The sequence below is a fragment of the Sus scrofa genome, chromosome 5 (assembly GCF_054392235.1).
Source record: "Sus scrofa isolate SSC_HxYL_T2T_F1_AM1 chromosome 5, Sscrofa_HxYL_maternal_Yorkshire_Landrace_v2.0, whole genome shotgun sequence".
Taxonomy (NCBI): domain Eukaryota; kingdom Metazoa; phylum Chordata; class Mammalia; order Artiodactyla; family Suidae; genus Sus; species Sus scrofa.
Window position 1 is genome coordinate 34,756,853 of NC_139387.1, and position 25,989 is coordinate 34,782,841.

Sequence of the window (25,989 nt, forward strand, 5' to 3'; positions counted from 1 at the left end):
GGTGCCATGAAAAAACCTCTCTTAATGTTTTTTTTTCTAACTTTCCTACTCACTCCCCTAGCTTTCTGACCTTTCTCTATAGGTTTGTACCTATTCCCAAACTGCCTACAATTTGGCTTCTCCCTTCATTTTTTACTGTAACTGCTCCTCATGGGTGACTTTGTGATTGCCATAGTTGATAGCTTCATTGCCTCTAAATCACTCTGCAACAACTGGCTTTGGGAACCATCCCTTTCTTTCTAAGGTTTATTTCTCGGTTCTGATGAAGCTTTGTTCTTAGTTTCCTACTTTTTCAGGCCCTACCAAGTTCCCTTCCAAATATGGATGGAGCTGACCATGGTTCTGGCCTAAGCCTTTTCTACTCTCACTCTTTCCCACGTTCACTTCCAACGCACCCACCATAGGACCTCACATGTATCTTCTGTCAACCCCTCTAGTTCTCTCAAGCTCCGGTGATGACTTTCCTTGATGTCCATCCACAAGGATGTCTCATTCACTCCTCAACATCTTCAAGTTGAGTCGGTCACTTTCTCTTTCTCATTGTCTCTACTATTCCTATGAATGGAATCATGCTTACAGCCCTCCGGGCTTGAAAATCTCAAAGCAGCCTTTGACTCACAACTCCTCATTGTTTCAAATTCAATCAGTTGCTAAATTCTCCCAGGATGATCACTAAACTATATCAGGTATAATAAATCTTCTTTTCCCTTCTTACTGCCAATAAGGCTTTCACTATTTTCATTGCATTCAGTTCATTATTTCAATTGTTCTTTTTTTTTTTCTTTTTACGACCGCACCTGCAGTGCATGGAAGTTTCCGGGCCAGGAGTCAAATTGGAGCTGCAGCTGTGGCCTATGCCCCAGTCATGACAACACTGGATCCGAGCTGCCTCTGCAACCCAGATCACAACTTGCCTTCACGCCAGATCCATAACCCACTGAGCAAAGCCAGGGATTGAACTTGCATCTTCATGGAGACTACATCCAATGCTTTCTATTTATTTATTTATTTATTTATTTATTTTTGTCTTTTGTTGTTGTTGCTATCTCTTGGGCCGCTTCCGCGGCATATGGAGGTTCCCAGGCTAGGGGTCTAATCAGAGCTGTAGCCACCGGCCTACGCCAAAGCCACAGCAACGCGGGATCCGAGCCGCGTCTGCAACCTACACCACAGCTCACAGCAACGCCGGATCCTTAACCCACTGAGCAAGGGCAGGGACCGAACCCGCAACCTCATGGTTCCTAGTCGGATTCGTTAACCACTGCGCCACGACGGGAACTCCCCAATGCTTTCTATTTATTGTTGCCAGATTAACTTGCTTTGTGATGAGGCCCCAACTTATCTCCTCCCCTAGAGTAGAACCTGTCATTCCTAGCAGAGATTACTATATAGGCTTCCTACCAGTGTCCTTGCCTCTTTCTTTTGCTAACAGCTGCCAGAATGGCTTTCTAATACACAAAAGTCATCCTCCAGTTTAGACTCTTTTAATGGCTCCCAATTTCCTATAGAACAAAACCTTTAATTCCAGCAGAGTACACAGGATCTTTTCTAAGTGCATTTCCTCCTGCTCATCCAGTTTCATGTTCCTCGAGGCTCCATTCCTATGCCGTGTTCTCCAGACCTGCTGTCATACCTCTGTGCCTTTGTATATGCTGTGCCTTCTAGTACTTTAGCCCTTTCCCTAGGTTTTTAATGTCTGTCCCCTGCCTTATCCAGACAGAATTAGATACTTACTTTTCTACATTTCCACATTTCTAATACATGGTCCTTGTTCCATGTTTATCAGGTTTTTACTTGCTTGCCTGTCTCTCCACTTCACCCTGAGTTTTTTCAAGATTGAAAACCAGATTTTTTCCTCTCTGAAAATCCCAGTGCCTGGAACATTCCATAAAGGCTAAATACATGAGAGATCAATTCAGTTTTGGTATATCAACATTTTCCTTTTTGGAACCAACACTTGATGTAGATTCGGTTAAGTTAAGGAACTAGATGCTGTTTTTCAGGATCCTGATTTTTCTACCATGCAGGTCATTCCAGCATGGCACTGACATGGCAGAGGATGGTGAGAGGGATCATTTTTCCAGCCAGAGTTAAGAAACATCTACTTCTTAAGAAACACCATCATTGTTCTTTCCCAGCAGGATTAATGTCAAGGAGATTAAAGTAGCCTGCACAAGTGGGTGAAGGTCACTCCCAACCCTAAGCTTTTTACAAATGGTGGCTACAACTCCAAGATCTGACACATAAACTATCAAATACTAATTCAGATCATAATTTCCAGTGTGTCTTTGTGGATATCAGTCGTACTTTGATGGCTCTCCAGATCATACATTTTGTTATGGGTGGCACAAAACCAGTAGGAGATAACCACTTCCTGTCTCTAAGGGTCTGGAGAGTTGCATGTCCTCCCACTGAGTACTCAGAACAGGCAGGAATATAATATCAGAACATCACCTATCTGGCAGAGGACCCCCACTTTGTCTTTCAAGTGAAGCTTTTGGACTTCCGCAGGAATACTTTCCTTTCTGCACATCTTCCTCTAAGTTCACATTAATATATTTTCCATTTGCGGTCCCAATTTGGTATATATTTTTGGACTACTTGATTGGAATTATAAATTGTTATTATTCTTAGTATTTTTTGTCTTTTGTCTTTTCAGGGCCACACCTGCGGCATATGGAGGTTCCCAGGCTAAGGGTCGAATCAGAGCTACAGCTGCCAGCCTACACCACCACCACAGCCACGTGGGATCCGAGCTGCGTCTTCGACCTACACCACAGCTCACGGCAATGCCAGAGGCCTTATCCACTAAGCAAGGCCAGGGATTGAACCCACAACCTCACGGTTCCTACTCGGGTTGTTAACCGCTGCGCCATGACAGGAACGCCTAAAAATTATTTTTGAATCGTTAAGTCAGCTGATTACCATCTCTACTAGGAAAGAATCAAAAAGGAACACATCAACTTAATAGTAATAGGAGAGATCAGTGAAATACAGTGAAGACCTTCTCAAGGAAGAGGCCTGATATATTTTTTGGAAGAATTTTTTTTTTTTTTTTTTTGTCTTTTTGCCTTTTCTAGGGCCGCTTCCTGTGAAGTATGGAGATTCCCAGGCTAGGGGGCTAATCAGAGCTGTAGCTGCCGGCCTATACCAGAGCCACAGCAACGCGGGATCCAAGCCATGTCTGCAATCTACACCACAACTCATGGCAATGCCGGATCCTTAACCCACTGAGCAAGGCCAGGGATCGAACCCACAATCTCATGGTTCCTAGTCGGATTCGTTAACCACTGCACCATGATGGGAACTCCCAGAAGAATTATGAGGATAGTTAGGAAATTTCATTCTCTAGAAGGTTTTGAATATAGAAATAAGGGTTTTTTTTGTTTTTTGTTTTTCCTTTTTTACGGCTGCACCTGCAGCATATGGAAGTTCCTGGGCCAACGGGTGGAATTGGAGCTGCAGCTGTGGCCTATACCACAGCCATGGCAACACTGGATCAGAGCTGCCTCTGTGACCTACGCTGCAGCTTATGGTAATGCCATATCCTTTACCTACTGGGAGGAGCCAGGGATTAAACCCACATCCTCATGGAGACAACGTTGGGTCCTTAACCTGCTGAGCCACAGTGGAAATTGCAGAAGTAAGTATTAATTCTCTATGGGTATCATTAAATCTGCTGCAAGCTGAGGTGATAGAAATTATTAGGACATTTAATTTAGAATTAAATGTATATTAAACATTGGTTTTATAATTATATAGTTATAATTTAACAAAGATGAGATTATATTAAATAATCTAGGATTTTACCATTAACTCTGAAAGTCCTCTGACATACTTGAATCTGTTCTTCAAAAGATTAAAATTTCATTTGCATTGCATGTACTGATTACCCATACGTATTAAAGTCTTGAAAATCACCACCAGATACGAAAAAGATAAATTGTCGATTCAAAGCTTATGGGCCAGAAGAAAAAAACCAACCAGTATTACTTGGCGGAGAAAAAGATGAGCTTGATCCTGCTTCATTATTGTGGTCAACCAGCAGAAGAAAATAAAGGGGATTTGTCAGTTATCACCCTGCAGTTTAAACAACTGCATGATGAATTCTCTCTCCAGCAGCAGACACTCCAGCAAGGGACAGGCTCTGGCCTGAGGTGTGCCCTCACCTCACAGGTGAGGATGGAAATGACTCAGTCTCTGACATGCGGTGCTTGAATCCTGCTCACCGGGGTGTGCCAAGGTTGTGTTCACGATTCGCATCTGCTCTGTCCTGTGGCCACTCTCGTTTGGAGGGGCCTGCAGGCAAGGATGCTGTGATTCTGCCAATTCTTGTCTTAGTGTAAGGAAGGGAGCGGAGGCCAAAGACAACTTGGCAGCTTTAAAACGTTTAAAAAATCTGCCAAATATTTCCTTATTTTAGACAGCTGTGATATGGAAATCCTTTAAAAAGTATAGTGAGAACTGGACCTCAAAAGATTCTTTTTAAACAGGGGAAAGCACAAACACTGTTTCCCACTACATGAATTAATGCCCTTGAGTTGCCTGCTTTTGTGGGGGGGGGGGGTGGTCAGCACAAGTGGAGCGCAATGGATGAGCATTACCCTGGGAAAACCACCTGTGTGACCGTGGTATCTCCCTGTATTTATACTGTGTTTGCCATTATTATTCTTTTCTTTTTGTCTTTTTTTTTTTTTTTTTTTTTTTTTTTTGCCTTTTCTAGGGCCGTTCCCACGATATATGGAGGTTCCCAGGCCAGGGGTCTAATCGGAGCTGTAGCCGCCAGCCTACACCACAGGCACAGCAACGCCTGATCCTTAACCCACTGAGCAAGGTCAGGGATGGAACCCGACACCCCATGGTTCCTAGTCGGATTCGTTAACCACTGAGCCACGACGGGGACTCTGTGTTTGCCATTCTTTGATCCTGTACTTGAAGACCTGTATCTCACAAAAGTGTTCCATCTTAGAATCCACCTGCCATAGACCCAACACCTTATGTACTGGGTCATTCAGCTCAGGAGACGGTGGGAGTGGCCAACAGTTCCCTTCTCCAAATGGGGACATAGCGGGACGGGACAGGGCAGGTGGGGGGTGCTGCAGTTCCGGGCATGGTCACTTATCAAAGCTTACCATGAGCTGCCTTTGTCTTCCACGATTTTTTCAGGGGACGGTGGAAGGGACAAAAATGGTTAGGTTTTTTCATTCTCTTCCTTTCAGCTCTTGTTGGCGGTGCCCTCCCTGCAGTACGTGATGACCACGAAAGAGGCAAAGATCATCCTGAGAACGTGTTCTAAGTCCACCCTTTGCTGCAATTCAGGCAGACTGGGCACAGTCTACACTGGCCCTGCAGGAACGGAGGTGAGAACTGGCTGGATCCACTTCTCAGGCCCCTGCCATCACCCGGGGTGGATAATGGGGCTCTGGAACGGACTTAGGCCTCCGTGGCAGAAAAAGGGGTAGCTCAGCCTGTGGGACTTATTCACCTGAGTAAGAATCCAGAAGAGGTGACAAGAGGGTTTCCTCTGTGACATGGCTCTGCTCCCCTCCCAGGGCTTTATGACATTCCCGGAAGCCTTGTGGTGGGGGTATTTGTCATTTTTCCCTGTGACACAAACACAGCGCCCACTTTCCTCTTTTAATCCTAGTAACACGTTGTTTACAGCCTTCCCATATTTTCCCCTTTGGTCAATGACACAGAATGCTTGAAATATTTATGAGAGAAGATTTCATTCTTTTCTGGCCACATCCTTCCTTTGTATTAGAAACATAGGAAGAATTTTTTTTCTGCTTTGCAGGCTCTGGCCTCAACTCATCACCAATGCAGGAAGGAGACTTTTATTATATTTGTTGTGACTTTGCCATGACTCACCATCCATACAAATGGCCTGGTTGCTATAGAAACAGAAGTATTAGAAAGGGGGCAGCAAATGGTGGCACAGAATAAAGACATAAATAAAATGGTGGAAATAAACTATGGTATAGGGAGAGTGGCAATAAAACTTTTATTATCAGTTATTTTGGAAAACCTTTATGTCTAATGGGTCCATGTCCCTCTTAAGCAAAAAAGAAAAGCAAAGTGAAAAAGAAAACCAAAATCTGAAATCCTTGGCTTTTCTTTCTGACTTTGGAAAACTATCATTTGTTGTTCTGGGTCGTTTTGAAGTGAGAATAAAAGTTTATAGATTTCTGGGAGTTCCCTGGTGGCCTAGCAGCTAAGGGTCTGGTGTTGTCACTGCTGCAATGTGGATTCAATCCCAGGCCTGAGAATTTCCATATGCCACAGGTGCAGCCAAAAAAACGAAACAAAAAATAAAACCAAAAAAGTTTATAGCCTTCTGGACCTTACTGTTTGATTAAAATACAAAATGAGGAGTTCCCGTCATGGCTCAGTGGTTAACAAATCCAACTAGGAACCATGAGGTTGCCAGTTCGATCCCTGGCCTTGCTCAATGGGTTAAGGATCCGGCGTTGCCATGAGCTGTGGTGTAGGTCACAGACGCGGTTCAGATCCCTCGTTGCTGTGGTTCTGGTGAAGGCTGGAAGCTCTGATTCGACCCATAGCCTGGGAACCTCCATATGCCACAGGAGCAGCCCTAGAAAAGGCAAAAAGACAAAAAAAAAAAAAAAAAAATGAAATATATGATTTCCCGAGACACACTTATAAATTCTGGTAGGTATATGGCCAGTGGTGCTCTAGAGGCTAATGTCTATGGCAAACAAATAACAAGGACTTTCTATTTCTAGAACCAGGCTTCTGTTTGTATTTCTACTATGTTGGAGAATAACATGCTGTTTCAAGAGAGAATCTATCAGCTGGTTATGGGTATCAGTGACAGGGTGGCCTCAGCTTCGTTTCCGACTACAAAATTCAAGATGTGTAAACATCAACCTGAGACAGCCAAACAGGTTATCATTGATTTGTAGTCACTAATGTTCTTAATCCACATAGCTGATCTCACCCAACACAAACAAATGTTTAGCTATTAAAGCAGAAGTACGTACACAAATGCACTCGTTTTAATTGCATTTCCCTGCTGAGGGCTGTTAGCAAGTTTTCTCTCAGTAAGCACTGCTGCCCATGAAGCCGTTTTATGTAAAACATTTCATATACAAATCTCCACCACAAATCCTGAGGCATTCTACGGAAGACTTGACCTAGGAATTATGCCAAAGTGAAACCCCTGTGAAAAATGCTTAAGTTTGAGAGTGGTGTTAACATTTCCGATTCGGGCATAAGCACAGCAAACACAAACTCTTCAAAATAGCTAACAGTTAATTAGTGCTGATTATTTACCAAGTATTGTTGTAGCTAACATATATGTTCTATTATATATATATATAAATATATATATATATATATACTCATAGCACTTATTTAATTGGGTAATTGTGAAGATTGTATGTGAATATACGAACATATATATATATATATATATATATGAATACATAATCTAGAGCATATTTCTTGTTCCGTATGTTCCTTTTGGTGGCAAGAATATATATACATTTTCATAGAATCTTCACAATTACCCAGTGAGGTGAGTACTACAATTAGTCCCTGTTTGTAGTTAAAGTCAAGGTATAGAGAGCTTAAGAAAACTTGCTCAAGGTCCTAGAGCTAGAAAGTAAGGACCCTGGGATGAGAACCCATGTGGCCTGGTTCCAGAGTCTATAACCAGTTGACTATGCTGCCTTCCACTTGTTTCTTCCAATAGTAAATAATTTATTCTCCAGTGTCAGCTATGAAACATGAGCCTCTAGAAGTCCTTGTGCTCATTTTGACTCAATCTTCCTTCCATTTACATATACTAAAGATGAGAAATCCCCTTATCTTTGAAGAGATGTGCACCTCACAGTCATGAATATACCACAGCAATGGTTTTGTCAGGACACCTTCAGGTTCCTGCAGCACGAAGAGACTCTTTCCCAGGGGGGATGATGGCTGGTCTCCTACCCTAACGAGAGTACTGGCAGGACCATGACAAGTCCACGAGAGTTTGAAGATGACTCTCTGGCAAACAAGCTGAAGAGCCAATAGGCCTGGCCACTCCTCTTCCAAGAACATTCTCTCTCTGCCACCAGAAGAGAAGTACCTGGCTTTGGCTGTGCTTAGGTGACCGAAGATGCTCCTTACTTTATCCCCATGGGAAGCACAGGGAGATACCCCATATTCTTTGAGCTTCTTCACAGGAATCACAATCATGCCCCCCCCCCCCAAACCAAGAAATACTCACCCATCTCTAGACTATGATTAGATCTGCTGGGAAGGACAGGTATTCTCTTCCTTTAAGACATGTGGTTATGATGAGAAATTATGATCTGCCCTCCCACCCCCACAAAAGAAAAATCCAGGAGTGATATGTGTTTCTCCCCTTTGGCATTCAGCCACCCTTTTCCCCTTTACAAGTAAACCCAGCTATCCAAAAGGAAGGAGCCAACCACACCTTCCTCATCTTGCCTAGCCTATCATGTGCTTGGCTGTCCCAGAAGATCATATTTCTAAAAATCAGAGTCAAAATTCCTAGACTTTAGGATGCGTGCCATAAACATGAGCACCTTTCAGGCTTCCTGAGGCTGGAGTAGGCAACGGAGATAAATGTTAGGGCAGTGATTTTCCAGGGAGTAAGTTCCTGGGAAAAGTATTAGAATTTGGAATGAGGTGTAGTTTTGAAAGGCACATTCAAACTTACCATTATCTTTTTTGCAGGGGGAGGTTCGAGAAATAGAATTAAATATGCAATTATAATAATATCAAACAAATGCATGGGGTTCTTACATTTATCCAAAGGGGAACCCAGCTTTCAAAAAACTGCTTTAGCATGAGAAAGAAACTAAGAACAAAGGTTTCGTGTCCAAAGAACCCAGAATATAAGTTAAGGAGTTTTAAAGAAAAAAAAAGCACATCTTTGGTTATTATTTTTTTTTCTTTTTAGGGCCACACACCTGGCTAGGGGTTGAATCTGAGCTACAGCTGCCGGCCACCGCCACAGCCACAACTCATGGCAACGCTGGATCCTTAACGCACTGAGCGAGGCCAGGGATCAAACCTGCATCCTCATGGATACTAGTGGGGTTCATAACCCACTGAGCCACAACCGGAACTCCACATCTTTGGTTATTTTATCAGATCAAAAGGGCAAGAAAAAAGCCTCAACTAAAAAGGTGTAGGCAAAGGTATTATGAACTATGTATCTCAATCTGAAATTGTATTTGGTGCAACACAAATACATAATATCCTATAGATAATGGATCTTTTTTCAATGGTCTCTGGCACAGGCTGTGAACTACTTAGCCTCCACCTGACATCTGGGCCCTATAAAACACTCTCGCCCTAGACGTCCTTACATCAAAGACTCAATGGACCTGGACCCACATGTGTTCTCCAGGTCAAGAGACACTGGCTAACATTCCACTTACGTGAGCTTTTGAAGTCTTTCTTTTTCAGTCTCCTCCTCATCATGGTTCCACGTGGGCTCGTGGAGTAGAGGCTTCGAGGCAAAGTCCCCATGTTCAGGGAACTCAGGCTGTACGCACTCATGGAGGTAGGAGAGAAGGATGAGGACACCAAAGCTGCTGTAAGAGAGTGAAGACTTGGCACAGAGCACTCACAGGTGAGGTGTGAGCCTGCCACACCTGCCAGCCAGAAACAATCCAGAAAGACACACTGGTGCACAGCAAGGGCTAGTGAGGACCCCAACCAATCAGAGACCGGGTCTCAGGAGCCATGGAGATAGCGTTTTAGAATTCGAGTTACAAGAACCCAGAAATGGCTGAGGACCAGCACTGATCCTCCTAAGTACAAAGGAACACAGACAGGCTCTATTGATTTTGCTTTGGACCAAAAATAAATAAATAAATAAGTAAGTAAATAAGTAAACATTGAAACAAGTTTCTCCATAAACAACTCAGTGCATCAGATACATAATCTCATTTTCATAGATGTTTTCTGACATGAATTTCACAAGTGGTTCCACACACACAAAATAAGGACCAAGAACACTGTACTCTGTAAAACATTCTGCATTGTCATTTCGTGACCACACATAAAGCAGTCTGAACATTTACATCCTACCCTAACAATAAATGCTTTCTACAGAAAAAGACGAGATGTCAGAAATGATAAGTTGCTACTACAAAAAAAAAAAAAAAAAAAAAAAAAAAAAAAAAAAGCGCACAACACCCATGAAGCCAAATGCAGTATGAATTAGGTGAGGAAGGAGGGAGAGGAATACGATTTAAATAAAAGACCAGGAGGACAAAGCCTGGAACATTACGAGGGCTGTTTGGAGGAGGTGCTTTCGGGAATGTCAGGGCCGGCGCTCTGCAATGGTCAGGGTGGTACGTGTTATAGTGATGGTAGGTGTGGAGGCTGCAGTGGTTGCTGGCCCAGGAATCCCAGGTAAGTTGCCTGTCGCTCCTCTGAATTCTCACTGCCCACATGAAGTGATGATGAGAAATAAGAAAAACAAACAAACAACCGGAAAAAAAAAAAAAAAAGGAAAAGGTAACTGAAGTGCACAAATAAAAAGTGTAACAAAAAGAAGAAAAATGAAAGCTGCTTGCAAAAAAACCCCGAAACATTTTGGCTTTGCCCTTTTCTCAGTGGTCAGCAAAACCAATGATTAACATCAGGGATGGTAACTTTTCATCTTCCCAAGACTAATGCATGTCTTCCCCCAGCTCATTTTTTTGTAATCCTTTTAAGATGACTATTGAATTAATTTCTAATCTCCCCTGTGCTTCACAGCAGAGATTAAACACATTTTTTTTTTTAAAGCTTACAAGTCAACCCCACAAAAGATCTATGGTACAAGATTAGTAGTTAAAGATTTGCAAATCTTGGCCAGTTAGTAGTACATGTTTTGAGAAAAAGAAAAGGAATGATAAATCACATAGGCTCCTGATTCAAGGCGTTTACAAGTCACACATCACACAATTTACTGCTCTGACACTTTAATTACATTACTCTTCATCACTTAAAGTTGATTTTTCTCAACAACAAACCACTCTAAATATCCATCAATATCAGGATCTTATCTATGCCCTAATAAGAAGATAAAAGTCTCAATATATTTTACTATTTGAGAGTTTTTAAAAAATAGATTTACATTTGAAAGGGATATTTATTATCAAAATATTTTACACATTCTTATGTTTCTTTAAGATGCCATGACATTTTAATAAAGTTAATTTCAAAATTTTGATGGCCCCTTTATTTTTTATAAAATGTTTATCACATTTCCATTCTAATTTCAATATTGTTTATATTTGACTTTCTACCCAGTATTCTGAAATATGAGCAATTTTATGTTTGTTACATGTTGATATGAATTTTTTTTTTGTCTTTAGGGCTGCACCCGCGGCATACGGAGGTTCCCAGGCTAGGAGTCAAATCAGAGCTGTAGCTACTGGCCTACGCCACAGCTACAGCAGCGTTAGATCCTTAATCCACTGAGCAAGGCCAGGGATCGAATCTGCATCCTCACGGATATTAATCAGATTCGTTTCTGCTGAGCCACTACGGGAACTCTGATATGAAAATTTTAACTATCTTTTAAACAATGATATGAAAATTTTAACTATCTTTTAAACAATGAAAAATAAAACATGAACTTATATCTCCTCTGCCGCCATGCTTCTAATGGTAGATGCCTTACATGGGAATGATTTTGCAGTATTTATTTGTGTGGTGGGGTCAAATACTCTGTAAGTATTTAAAGGAGGGTTATTTAGGTAAGCGTTCAAATTTTACCATCCGTGATATCAGCCTCATTGGTCACTTTTCCTTTCTGGAATGAAACAGTACATGGAACAAAAGCACTAGCACATGCAGAGATCACCATGGGCTCAGGCCAAACTGGGTTCTGTTCTAGCTCCAGCAGGTTTTCCCTACATGATCCTGGCTGGGTACTCAGCCTCTGTAAGCCTCTGTTTCCTCATCTGTCCAATGGAGATCACGAAAGCATCTATCCCCCAGGGCACCTGGGAGGATCGTGTACCTAAGGTGCTTAGCATGATGCTGGCACACAGAATAAACACCAATGGGCTCTTAATAATAACATTGATTCTACTTTCTATCCACTTGCCATGCCAACAAACAAAGTATCTTTCAAAGGAAAGAGGTGTATCTCTTACTCAACAGATTTCATTCATTGGAAACTTAAGTTTAGAGAGTATTTCAGAAATCTATAGCACACATTTATGGCCACCATAATTTTGTAGCCCTAAATTGTCTGGCCCTTTTCTTCTACCCACTGCTGTTTCTAGTTTGAGTTCCATCTCCCTCTCCACCAATCTAGTTTCAAGCCATCATCTCTTTCACCTACACTCTTGCCACATTTTCAGACTCGGCTCCTTGATTCATCTCCTGAATACCTACCTTCCAGTATCTGCAACACAGAATGATCTTTTATGTACATGAGTTATATCATGGGACGCCTATTTAAGCTACTTCAGGGGATTACACATACAAAGAGAATCAACTGGTAGCTTCACCCCCTACCATTCTCCTCATCATTGACTGTTTCAGCCATATTCACCCTTCTGTCCTGTCTTAGAACAAGTCAGGCTGCCTCCTGTCTCAGGGCATTTGCACTTCCTATTCTTCTTACCTCTCATTCTCCCACTTGTTTGCATGGCTGGCTTCTTTCCATGCTTCAGATCTCAGCTCAAGTGCCACCTCCTCAGAGAAGTCAGAGTTCTGATCTCCTTGGATGAAATAGCTGCCCTGTCCCTTTGCTATCCCATTGCTGTTTTAAATTTTTCATAGCACCAGTAACTGCCTGAAATGGCTTTATTTTATTTCATAGACTTTTAATGTTTCTCTTTATATGTGGAATGTAAATTCCATGAGACTAGGAATCTACTTTGCTTGTCATGCTCAATCGATGCATCATGGCAACTAGAACAGTGGCTGGTATATGATGACTGATGAATGAGTGAATGAATGTATGAATACATGCATGAATGAATAGGAATACCAGCCAGAGGGTCCATGTCCACACTGCAGTAGCATTTCCCTTGTGATAAAGAGCATTGTGGGGGAACCCCTGATGGCTTCTCTTTCACCATCCTCATCCTGCTTTAGGATGTACCAGAAGACTTTTTGCAAGATGCAGTCATTGCTGGGTCTGGCTCACCTACACCCACAGCCACTCTATTATACTCTGTATTGTCTGTGTTTCAAATGAGGTAGGTATAGTGAGTGGACTCAGAATTTTATATTCACTTTTTGACCCAGTTCTTTATGGAGTGCTTTGAAAACTACTGGGCGTTTTTGAGACCAATTAATAACCCAATAAGAAAGATATTGACCACCTATTGTGTGCCCAGCATGGCACCGTTTGTGGCAGGCAGGTTCAATGTAGATCATAATACTTACCTTGACTTTGAACTATTCTTGGAGATTAAAGTTTCATACATACAAAATAATTAAGAAACAAAAATTATATAAGGTCACGCACAAAATTGCACACCATGGATAAGGAGTGCAAAAGGCATTCAACAAACCACGCAGGACAGAGAAGACAGCTACTGCCTATTTTGAAAATGCTCTCTAAACTGAGTATCCTTTGTGGTGGTACTTGACACTCATGAATTAGGGAAGCATTTCCATTTAACATGTTACATTTTTGGCATGCTCTTTCATTTTGCAAAAACATTCATGTCCATTCTCCCTTGTAATGGTCCTGATACTAACAGGCAGCTTTCCCTGAGTCCTCACTACATACCAGCTCAGCTCATACTCACAAGATACCTAAGAGGTACATATTATGAGAATGCCCATTTTACAGATGAAGACACTGAGGGAGAGAAAAGTTGGGTAACTTGCTAAGTTCCCAAACCAGAATTAAAATCCTGAAATTCTGACTCTGAGTCCCTCCCCTCAGCCACCCCACTGCCCTCACTGCCTCTTCCTGTGTGTGCTCTTACATCCTTTGCTATAGATAAATAAACAACAAAGAAAATATAATGTTTTTCCTATCATGCCATCATGGCATCACTGTTGAAATCTTAAGAGGTATCAGATATGGAAGGTACTTTCATTTGCTCTCCACTCTAGCTCAACCCTCTTATCCTGTCCAGGAATCCAGGGGTTGTGGCCAATACGCTACTCTCGTGGCTGCTCCCAGGGCTCAGAAATGGAAGTCCTCCTGGTACTGAATGCAGCAAACCTTATGACTGTGCTCATCTGTCCCCCTCTCCCTCCAAAGTCTCAGTTTCCTCCAATCAAGACTGTTTCCCAAAGACCCAGCGGGAACAACTTCTGACCTCTTTTAAAACTCATTCTTGTTGGCTTTTTGAATGCTGCTATTACCCAGCAAAAGGCACAGTTAATCTATTCCCGATGGAGAGGCCCATTTCTATATTTCCCTGAAAATACTATTTGCTGCTAAGCAACATCTAGAGAATATTATATCTCTATCCAGCCATGAGATGGGAGACGTGCTGCTTAGGCATCAGAGAGTTTGAAAAAATAATCAGAACAGTCTTGTGGAAAAATGGTAACGCTATGTAAAAGAAGTCCATTACAAACCCCAAACAGAAGTTTGAGAATTATAAACACCATAATATTGGAAGGGGGGTATTTCTCTTGGTCTTAATTGGGATTTAACTGTTTTAATTAAGAGACAATATTTATTTCTTCTTGGAAATACAAGTCTGATTTTATTTTTAATTGTTTTGGCCTTTTTAGGGCCACACCTATGGTATATGAACGTTCTCCGGCTAGGGGTCGAATCAGAGCTGTAGCTGCTGGCCTACACCACAGCCACAGCCACGAGGGATCCAAGCCTCGTCTGTGACCTACACTGCAGCTCTCGGCTATGCTGGATCCTCAATCCGCTGAGCAAGGCCAGGGACTAAACCCGTGTCCTCATGGATACTAGTCAGGGTCATTATTGCTGAGCCCCAAGAGGAACACTGATGAGTCTGATTTTAATGTAACAGGTAGGAAGATGCCTGTATCTTAGATAAAGAAGATGGCCAACAATTTTCAACAAAAGTGGTGGATGCAGGGTTAGAAATGGAAGCTAGAACTACTTAAATGACCAGCCCTTCATCCCCCTGGGGGAAAAAAAAAAATCACAAATCACGCCAGGTTTTCCACAGCGAAGAAAAAAAAAATTAGTTCTGGATCTCCATCCACTTCGGTATATAAATTCATCTTCTCAAACTGTCTTGGCAGGTAAAAGTATTTAATATTTCATGAGTGGAACCTAGTTGAACTACTTTTGATTTATATACAGGGCAAATAAAAGGTTGGGGGGGAAATGAGGCTGCTGAAGACAATGACATTTTTATAGGGTCTGTTCACATCTCTGATTCACCGATACTAGAATGTGCCCATCGAAATGGTGTGCTGTAAAAACACTAGGCAGTGTGCACTGCTCTGCCCGCTGTGCTCCTGATGGCGACTTTAGATTCATTTAAAAGAAACGTAACAGTTTTAGAAATCTCTCTGCTCAGCCAGGGAGTGGAAAAGGCCCACACAGTCTCCTGACAAGAACGCAACATTCCCACGAATCGCACCCCCTTATCATTTCTATTCAAATGAGGCAGAATTTCTGTGCGGAACCTGCCAGGCGGCCTCATTTCTCTACTCCAATGTGTAAAATTAAAATCTGATAAAGGGAATGCTGTACTAGAGATTTTCATTAGCTCCAGGGCTGTCTAAGCTCCATTTAATTAAAAAAGCTTGCATCCAGCTGACTCATTCAGTGTGAAAATTATTTGGTCCCTCTTTTTTTTTCCCCTTCCAAACTGTGGAAAAGTGCCATGTGTTTTAAAAGGTGAGAGACATAGGGTACAAATGACCTCCTCATAAGCAAAATTTCGGTTCCAGAGAAAACTCCCTCTCTCGAAACGTGTAGAAATATGTTCTTCACCCCTAGGGTCCTCTGCTAGTATTAGGGAGACTTCAAGGAATAAAAAAGGAGAGTGTATCTGTTTAAGGAAAAGGAGGGGGGGTGCTGGTAAAGACCCCACTGGAGAGTCTTTCTTTGATTTTTTTTTTTTTAAGTGCTCACTTATTTTGAGAATGTTATTTCTTTCTTTGATTTTTGGGCTCAAATTGCTTTTACTTGCACCAAGTTTTATTTAAGGATGCCCAGGAAGGATGGTGTATAAATACTCAGCAAGCATTGTCTGTGAGCTTCAGGACAGCGAAAATGCAGACTCTCTGAGTTGACACTTGTCACTGCACAAGTGCAGTCCAATATTCTGATAATCCCAGGAAAAATATGTGTTCAGAAACAAATTGTTCTCTATCCTAAGAAAAAACCTCCTCTGGCAAACAGACAAAATGTAAAAATACCCACTTTGTACCTATTTTTTAAGAGTGGGAGTTTTTACTATTTGCCTTATGGTCCTTGAAGCAGAGTGGAAATTCAATATGAATAACAGGAAGTCACATTATTTCCCTTCTCTCCACACTCAATTGGCCCCAAAGCCTTTTTTTTTTTTTTTTTTTTTTTTTTTAATCAAGTAACTGCCTGAAAATTCTATTTCAAACAATGTTTCTTTCCTCAATTTTCCAGTTTTGGGTGAATTACGTGTGGCTTGGGAAAAGGGATTTGGAGGATGAAGAAGAGGAAACAAGGACCCGTGTTATTTTGAAAAGCCATGACAGAGGTAGACTTCAACTCGGCATCTCTCTGCTTTCTAGCTCTGCTGGAGAAGCAATCACGGCAAGGGGAAGATAACAGAGATGGACCCGGGCGGATCCTCTCACCATGGTCAGGTCCCTTCAGGGCCAGGCGGGTCTGATGATGGGGAAGGATCTCGAGCTTGACCTGGTCGGTGGTGTTGGCCAGGAACTGGGTGGCTTCCGCGAGTGTACAGTACTCCATGCTGGTCCCATCGATGGACAGGATGTGATCGCCCACGTGCAGAGCCCCACATCTACGGAAAGGAGAGAGTCTCAGGACGAGGAAGCGCCTTCGTCTTTCGATTATGACTTTCATGTGCTTCCCAGTTAAAACTCCACACAGTTTTCACTTAAGAAAAAAAGGAAACGTGTGAACGTTCTGTAGAAAACACCACCTGTCAGATGTTAAGGACTTTGGGTATGAAGAGGAAGGTAAAGCCTTGTAGAAAATACAGAAAAATTCAAGGAAATATTTTTCTCTCCTCCTTTATAAAAAATATATTCTTTGAGGGCGGTGGTGGGACCAAAAGTTAGGGGGCGGGCGGTGAGCAGGAGGGGATGGGGAAGAACAGGAAAATGTTTCCCCTTGACTTTTTTCCGGCTATTCCTCCTCCCAGGTTGTTCTATCTATAAATATGAGTTGGTAAATATTCGGAATGTTCCCAGGCTAGGGGTCTAATCAGAGCTACAGCTGCCCGCCTACACCACAGCCACAGCCATGCCAGATCCGAGCCTCGTCTGCGACCTACACCGTAGCTCAAGGCAACGCCGGATCCTTAACCCAGTGAGCGAGGCCAGCAATCGAATCTGGAACCTCATGGTTCCTAGTCGGATTCGTTTCTGCTGCGCCAGGACGGGAACTCCCTGAATCACCAATTCTTGATCATGGTGTTTTATTTTTTTTTCCTGCAGTTAAAGATATATTAGTACAAAAGCTCTGGAGGCTGGTGGAAATTAGGCAGGAGTCAAAGAGTAGTCAAAGGAGGCTGCGTGGTGAGGGAAGGAGGGGCTGGGCTGGGAGAGGGGCGAGCTGCCACACCTTGCAAACTCAAGATCCTGGCTACTGGATGGATGGAGAATAGCACATGTGACATTCAGCATCCTGAGGGACCAGTTCAGGCGGACAGCCCCTGGAGCTGCGTACCCACTGCGGAATGGGAAAGAAACAGAGGGAGATAACGAAAGCGGCACGTAGCCCTCAACAGGCAGGTGCCTGGGATCGAAAGCCATCACTGTTCCAGGGCTGGCCGTAGCTAAGAGCACAGTGGAGCTGGAGACAATCCACTGCCAGGGTGTGCAGGTGACTGCATCAGAATTAAAGGTTCACTAGACAGGGCCAAGGTCCCCGGAGAAGACAGCTGGAAACTGCAGGAAGATTGGGCATTTGAGCAGATCTAAGCATTTCCAGGGTGACACCCGTTTGCTTCTCAAGAGGAAAGCCATTTCAAGTCACCCCTTCCATCTTCAAAAGAAAAAAAAAAATTCCACGTGGATGCATTTGGAGTGCTTAGCTATGGGGAGGTGGGGGTTTTCTTACCAGAAGCTATGGGGAGGTGGGGGTTTTCTTACCAGTAAAATAATTTATTAGGTGGTAAGGTCGTCTTTTTTTCCCCTTCCTGTGAGTCTAAAATATTAATTAGGAAAAATAATTCGGGATAAAGGATTTACAGTTTTACTGTATCATGGGAATGAATGATGTTTTCAGAGATTCTTGAAGGTGGTGAAACCCTAAGATTAATATACCATGACAGGGGAGGGCTTTTTCTTAAAGACTGCATCATTTTTAAGATGTTTTATTTATCTAAGAAAAAAGCAATACGATTGTATGGTGGCAGGATTTGATTGTTAACAATTCAAGCACACCCATGACTTCTCTGCATGGAGCATAATAAAGGTCTGCTCAGCTACCCTACACCAAAACCAGGCTATTCCCCTAGGACACAGTAAGTCAATGTGCTCAGTGGCTTGACTTTTTTTCCATTTCTAAGAGCCATACCAAACATCTGGTTAGGCAACATTACATCACGGGTGGCTGACAAGGTAGGTAAAATTTTAAGCTCTAGAACAGTAACTTGTTTTGCATATGATGCTTGTATAAATTGGCAGGAGAGCTGTTTTTTTTTTTTTTTTTTTGTCTTTTTGGGGCTGCATTCCCAGGTTCCCAGGCTAGGGGTCGAATCAGAGCTGTAGCTGCCGGCCTACACCATGGCTACAGCAACACCAAACCTGAGCCTCTTCGACCTATACCACAGTCACAGCTCATGGCAACGCTGGATCCTTAACCCACTGAACGAGGCCAAGGATCGTGCTTGCATCCTCATGGCTACTAGTCAGATTCATTTCCGCCGATCCACAAGGGAAACTCCATGGAGAGCAGTTTTTTAGTGAGTGTGTGTGTGTGTATTACATATGTGAGTGCGCATACATACATAAATACATCTCTATATAGTTGAACACACAGGCAATTGCGAAAAGAAGGCACTTTCTATGACACTCACCTGTCTGCAATACTTGCAGATTTGATTTTGTCTATGACAATGACCTGTTTGTTACAGCACATCGAGGTAGTTAGGGCCACCCCAAGGCTGGCACCGGGAGTTTTGGCAACTTCCACTAGGAGTGGCCCGGATGCTGTTGCCACAGAATCTATGGAAGAACAAATTTTAGAAAACAAAATAGAACAAATAAGCAAAGCAGCACATGAAAACAATGGAGAATGTTCAGCCTGATGTTGGTCTGTTAATGCTATCATTGAAACTTAGATTTCCCTGCATATCACATTCCTATGTCCTGTGAGTGGTAACTTCAGGGCATCTTTTAGGACTCCTGTGCTAGTCAGCTTGTACTACAGTAGTATGTGCACAGGTTTATTTCTTCAATTAAAACTGAAGCTACATGGAGTTCCCCTGGTGGCCTAGCAGGTAAGGATCCGGTGTTGTCACTGTTGTGGCTCGGGTTCTAACCCTGGCCTGAGAACTTCTACATGCCAAAGGCACAGCCAAAAAAAATTTCTGAAGCTTTGCACCAGCTAGCGTAACATCTTGTGTAGCTTTATGTTCTCTACATCACTTGACAAAGTGCCCGGCACATACTGGGTCTCTCGAGAAAAGCTTATTTATTTATTTTTGGCCATGCTGGTGGCATGTGGAAGTTCCAGGGCCAGGGATCAAATGTATGTCACAGCAGTGACCTGAGCCATAGCAGTGACAACACTGGGTGCTTCACCTGCTGTGCCACCCAGGAGCTCCTTAAGAAAAGTTTTAAAAATTAACTCAATAGATATCTTAGCAACTGCTATGAATGGACAGAGGGATGGATGGATGGGAGGGAAGGATGAAGAGAAGATGTCTCTAGGTAGTCAAAGAATAGGAGGGCCTACACTAAGTTTAATTTGTAAATTCTTTGGGTTTTCCCTATTCTGCACCTTAGCTAGGGTCACCTCCTCTCAGGATCATCTTCACATGTGCTTTATTTTATTTATTTATTTATTGTCTTTTTTGCTATTCCTTTGGGCCGCTCCCGCGGCATATGGAGGTTCCCAGGCTAGGGGTCCAATCGGATCTGTAGCCACCGGCCTACACCAGAGCCACAGCAACACGGGATCCAAGCTGTGTCTGCAACCTACACCACAGCTCACGGCAACACCGGATCGTTAACCCACTGAGCAAGGGCAGGGACCGAACCCACTATCTCATGGTTCCTAGTCGGATTCGTTAACCACTGCGCCACGACGGGAACTCCACATGTGCTTTATTTTTAGCTTAGAACTCTCTTCATTCCTTCAACTGGCAGTAATCCTTGGGGACTCAGGGTAAAAAACATCAATGCCTCTGGGCAGTCTCTTCTGACCCGCGATTGGGTGAGATCCTCTTCTCCTGGGCTCCCACAGCCTGCTACATCTGTGCTGGTGTAGCACACGTCACTTTTTCGTAACAGCCAGTGAGGATGCCATGCCTCTGTCCTCTGCAGACTGCAAGCTTGCTGTGAATGCAGAGCTTATGTCCCATCCATCGCAGCATCCATCCTCAGTGCCTGGCATAAGGACTGGCACAAGGAGGTGAGCAATGAATAGCTGTGTATCTAATAAACAGGAGAAAACCTCATGATGCTGTTTAAAGCTCAGAAGAGGCAGAGGTCATACGGGAAAAAGCCCTGGATGTGGATTTATAACACCTGCACTTAATTCTTCTTTTTGTAATGTTTTGGTCAGGGTATCTTAAGACAATTTATGGAAACTTTCTAAGTCAGCTTGTTTACCTAGAAAATGGGACTTTTTCCTCAGCATTTACCACAATGGAAATCAATGTATAGTTAAATGATTTCGTAATTTATGAAGTGCTAAACACATAGAATATTATTATTAGTATCGATATATTATGACCTCAAGCCTTTGAGTCGTCTCATCTTTCAGACTGCATGTTTTCTGTAGTATTTTTGTGACTTTCTACTGTTCTGGTGTTCGAGATGTCATTAACACAGCTTTGCCTTTCTCCAAGTACATCTTTATCAGCAAACCATCACTCAGATATGGTGAATGAGGAAATCTGTATTCCTATTGCCGAAGCTCGAGCAGTGTGCCCTGACTCATGAAGCTGAAAGTTCCATGGGAGAGAGTCGTCTTCAGTTCCAGACGAAGCAAGGTCCCCCTTCCTTCCTTCCCTCCCTCCCCTTTTTTTTCCCTTTCCTTCATTCTTTTTAGGGCCATGCCCACAGCATATGAAAGTTCCAGGTCTAAGTGTCAAATCAGAGCTGCAGCTGCCGGCCTACGCCACAGCCACAGCCACGGCCAACGATGGATCTGAGGCACATCTGTGACCTACACCACAGTGTGTGGCAACGCCAGATCCTTAACCCACAGAGTGAGGCTAGGGCTTGAAGCCATATCCTTGTGAATACTAGTCAGGTTCTGAATTTGCTGAGTCACAATGGGAACTCCCAAGATATTTCTTAAATAAGGTAAATATGAGACCAGTCATACCAACCATATTCATATTCCAGGGCTAAGGATTCTTGTTTACATTACTTTTCTGAAAAGATTGGTGATATTTAGTCCTAAGAAAGGTTATGAGATGATTAGGGCCTGTACCTCTTTCTGTCAGTTCCGAGGCAGATCTCATCAATAGCAGCTGGGAGGAGCCAAAGGTCTTAGTCCACTAAGAAGACTTTGTGATGCTGAGTGGATATGGGTTGTCATTTCTCCGTGAACCTAACTCGATGGTGGCAGCTACTCCCTGGTCCTGCTGACCCTGCTGTGTTAACACCCTGATCTCAGGCTATTGATGACATCGGGCTTCTTATCCTTCTCCCTCATTTTCTGCTTTGTTTCTCTCCAGTGCCTCCCCTGGTCATGTGCTGCCTGGGGTCCTGTTTCCTCTCACTCCCCTTGGAGTGTAAGTGGCCCCTGTGCCTTCATGCATCAGTGGTTTGCACCTCACCTTCCTCACTGGAAGAATTCTGGTCAGTCCTTACAGCCTCTGTTTCAGCTGTCCTTCCATCACTAGGAGAGTTGACTCTTCCCGCCTCTCAAGTCTAACAGTCACAGTTCTGGGGCTAAGCCAGGACCACACAGTCTGATGCCTGTAGCTCCACCCCCAGAAGCTTGTTGTCCTCCTTTTCCTGCAGTTTGTTCCCTCGCAAAGTCTTTTCCTGCTCAGGTTGAACCTCATATGAGCTCTGGCATGGTGGGGCCTTTTCTCACATGTTTTTTCTTTTTTTAGGGCCACATCTGCAGCATATGGACGTCCCAGGCTAGGGGTTAAATCGGAGCTGCAGCTGTTGGCCTACACCACACAGCCACACCAGATCCAAGCTGCATCTATGACCTACGCTAGCAATACTAGATCCTTAACCCACTGAGTGAAGCTAGGGATCAAACCTACATCTTCATGGACACTATATCGGGTTCTTAACCCACTGAGCCACAATGGGAACTCCATCTCACATGTCCTTATAGAACTTTAAGAGGATTAATTTTAGAGGCATAAATTTCCCAGATCACCTCCCAGAACTTGTTGGATTTTAACAGGTCTATGAGGTGACCACCACATATATTCTTCCACATGGCGTTCCCATGTCTAAAGAGAAATTTATTTGGATTAACAGAGGCAAGTAATAAAGTTTCCTTGTTCCTTATAACTTAACCTCTTACAAGTGACTGAAATTGATGACTCTCCCTTCCCTTCTCTCAGTAATGAGCTTTCCAGGTTTTAGCTGAGCGAATGGCTACCTAGCTAAGGATGACATCTCCCAGCCTCCTCTGGGGGAGGGGCAGCCATGTGACTAAATTCCAGCCAATGGGAAGTGAACGTAAGTGACACATTCTTAAAAAGAATGGCTGTGCCCTCCTCTACCCACTGCCCTCTTCTTGATGTTGCACTGTGGGCCCAGAACTGGTGAGCCATCTTCCACCACGCAGACAAGAGCATGGCACTGCAAGACAGGCAGATGCTTAGAGTCCTGAAACTATCTCCAGAGAATGCTTAATCTCCTAAGAAATGAACTTCTATCGCATTTAAGCTAGTAGTGTCAGTTTGAGTTTTTGTACCAGCTGAATCTATATCCCGAAAGGCTTTTTCCCTCTAGTCTCCCTCTCCGAAATGCCTTTTTTGAACATTTATTCTAAGAAAAAGCTATTTATAATTATTTGCAGATGTAAGCTCTATAAATCCACAACGATGACCCATACTAAGTTTGCATTTTTCTTTTCTTCTTCTTTTTTTTTTTTTTTTTTTTTTTTTTTTTGGCTTTATAGGGCTGCACCTGTAGCATATGGAAGTTGCTAGGCTAGGTGTCCAATCGGAGCTATAGCCATTGGCTTATACCACAGCCACAGCAATGTCAGGTCTGAGCCATGTCTGCGACCTATACCACAGCTCACGGCAAGACCGGATCCTTAACCCACTGAGCGAGGCCAGGGGTTGAACCTGTGTTCTCATGGATGCTAGTCAGATTAGTTTCTGCTGATTCCTGGTTTGCATTTTTCTTAAAACCATTACATCATGATTAAACATTAGAGATTTTACAGAGGTTATTGGCATCTGTGAAAGAAATTGTTTAAATATAAACTCTTATGTTAATATTCTTTCTCCTGACCTATGTATTAAGGTATGAAAAATGATATTTGTATGATTCTAATGTTCCAGAGATAGTGAAGCATGGAGATTAATTTTTTTGTGTGTAGAAAGATATGATAGAAAAAGTGACATAAAGGAGCACAGAAGAAGGGTACCCTATTTTCTGCCACCATTAATTTAGAGGTGGAGAGAGAGTACTCACAGCTGCTCTGGTGCACCTTGGGAAAGGAAACTAGAATATCAGATTCTCTTTAAGCAGTACTTTCCCCATTAAGGCTTTGAGGGAACAACAAATGTGTTACTTCCATTTGGGGGAGCCTAATGTGCAATTAATGACTTTCTTTTAAAATTTAAAGGTGAACGCTTCAGAACTCTGAAAAGAGGAATGCAAACTCATGATTAAGGGAAGAAGTAGTGTGTGATTCTAAGCTGGGCTCAGATCTGGAGGCCTGGAGGGTGGCCCTATTTGGGCCACTAACTTATCATGCAACTCAAGCCATCATCTCCCTTGGGTCTCATTTTCTTCACCTATAAAATTAGGGGACTTCAAGAAAAGCCCTCTAACCCTAACAATCTATGACTTTTCAGAGAAGGAGCAATGTCAGGCAAGTAAGAGCTAGGAAGGAATCAGAAAATTAGAGAAGGTTGATAAACTTTATAAAAATACACAATAAGTGAATTTAAATTCCAGTAGCCTACGAATGGGTAAAAGAGGGCAGCTGCTACATATAAAAGTGACTCTACACAATTAATGTTTCTCCTGAGTCGATCTACTATTTTAAGTGTGGGCTAACCCTGTGGCTGCTGTGGTCGTTAGGAGTGGGAAATTCTATCCATCAACACTTTGTATCAGTCTCCTAACTCAAAAATAAAACTCCCTGCTCATGGCCAAAAAAAAAAAGTTTCTCAGGATGGGATGTAAAAACCTCAGAACTGTAAATATTTTGATGACAACAATAACATCCCTTAAAGTTTGAGAGATGGTCCCCACCTTCATACACTCATCTCATAATATGAAAGCTCTCCCTTAAAGACTTTCTAGGGCACAACTATAACTTTCTAACAAGACTGTCATAATGAGGTCTTAAGCAGAAAAGAAGGCTCTTATCTCACAGAAAGATGATCAGGGATTTTTTTTTTTTTTTTTTTGCCTTTTTAGGGCCACACTCACGGCACATGGAGGTTCCCAGGCTAGGGGTCCAATCAGAGCTACAGCTGCTGGCCTACGTCAGGGCCACAGCAACGCAGGATCTGAGCGACGTCACACCACAGCTCACCGCAACGCCAGATCCTTAACCCACTGAGCAAGGCCAGGGATTGAACCCGCAAACTCATGGTTCCTGGTCGGATTCATTTCCGCTGAGCCATGACAGGAACTCCATGGGATTGTTGACAACAGTTCACAGTCCTCTGTTCTCTCTCCTCAGCAGCCTGGACCACGGTCACTCTCGAACTGATGGGTCCAGCACACATCCGCCACTGCTACCTTGAACAATTCCTCCATGTCTCATAAGCCCATCAAACACAACATATCCAAGACCGAGTGGTGAGCCCACCCCACTCCACAGATGCTTCTCCATGTCTCCTTCTCCTAGTGAGTGGTTTGCATTTTATGCCATCTCACAAACCAGAAACCCGGAAGTCACCCCTGATCCCATCTCCTCCCTCATCTTCACAAACTTTTTGAGATTCTAATTCCCAAATAACTCTCAACTTCATGCTTTCTTTCCCTCTCCACAGTCACCATTTCAAGTCCAAGTTACCATCATTTAATATCCCTCATCGGGGAGCGTCCTTCGTGGCTCAGCGGTTAACAAACCCAACTAGGATTCATAGGAGGCAGGTTCCATCCCTGGCCTTGCTCAGTGGATTAAGGATCCGATATTGCCATGAGCTATGGTGTAGGTTGCAGACACAGCTTGGATCCCATGCTGCTGTGGCTGTGGCGTATGTCAGCAGCTACACCTCTGATTTGACCCCAAGCCCGGGAACTTCCATGTGCCATGGGTTCAGTCCTAAGAAAAAAATAAAGTAAAACAAACAAACAAACAAACAAACAAAAAAAAAACCCTCATCCTCTCACAGTTCCTCCCTTCCTTGATCCAGATCCAGTTTTTAAAAAGGGCACATCTCATCATGTTAACCTCATGCTTAAAGCCTTTCAATGGCTGTGCCTGACAGGGTAAAATTTATTATCATAGTCTTCAAGCACTAGCTGACCTGGCTCCCGCTTACCTCACCAGTTCCCTTCACTGCCACGCTGCCC

At 43.1% G+C, this 25,989-nt stretch overlaps 1 protein-coding gene and 1 long non-coding RNA gene across 51 annotated transcripts in view; both read right to left on the minus strand.

Annotated features, from left to right (window-relative positions):
* GRIP1 (glutamate receptor interacting protein 1) overlaps positions 1–25,989 on the minus strand; it is a 766,103-nt gene that overhangs the window by 102,274 nt on the left and 637,840 nt on the right. For 14 of the 50 annotated variants that reach the window (XM_084956272.1, XM_021092911.2, XM_021092906.2 and 11 more), the window contains exons 8-11: positions 19,149–19,296; positions 16,735–16,904; positions 10,277–10,432; positions 9,420–9,575 (exon numbers count right to left, since the gene is read on the minus strand). In XM_084956272.1, coding sequence (XP_084812398.1) covers positions 9,420–9,575; positions 10,277–10,432; positions 16,735–16,904; positions 19,149–19,296 — 630 coding nt within the window. The remainder of the gene's footprint in view (positions 1–9,419; positions 9,576–10,276; positions 10,433–16,734; positions 16,905–19,148; positions 19,297–25,989) is intronic. The other 36 variants (XM_021092917.2, XM_021092916.2, XM_084956286.1 and 33 more) reach the window with 3 other exon arrangements.
* Positions 736–4,671, minus strand: LOC146403316 (uncharacterized). Its single transcript, XR_014803551.1, has 4 exons — positions 3,519–4,671; positions 3,297–3,472; positions 1,280–3,113; positions 736–966 (listed from the first exon to the last, which is right to left on the minus strand). It is a non-coding gene; the product is annotated as an uncharacterized LOC146403316 (long non-coding RNA).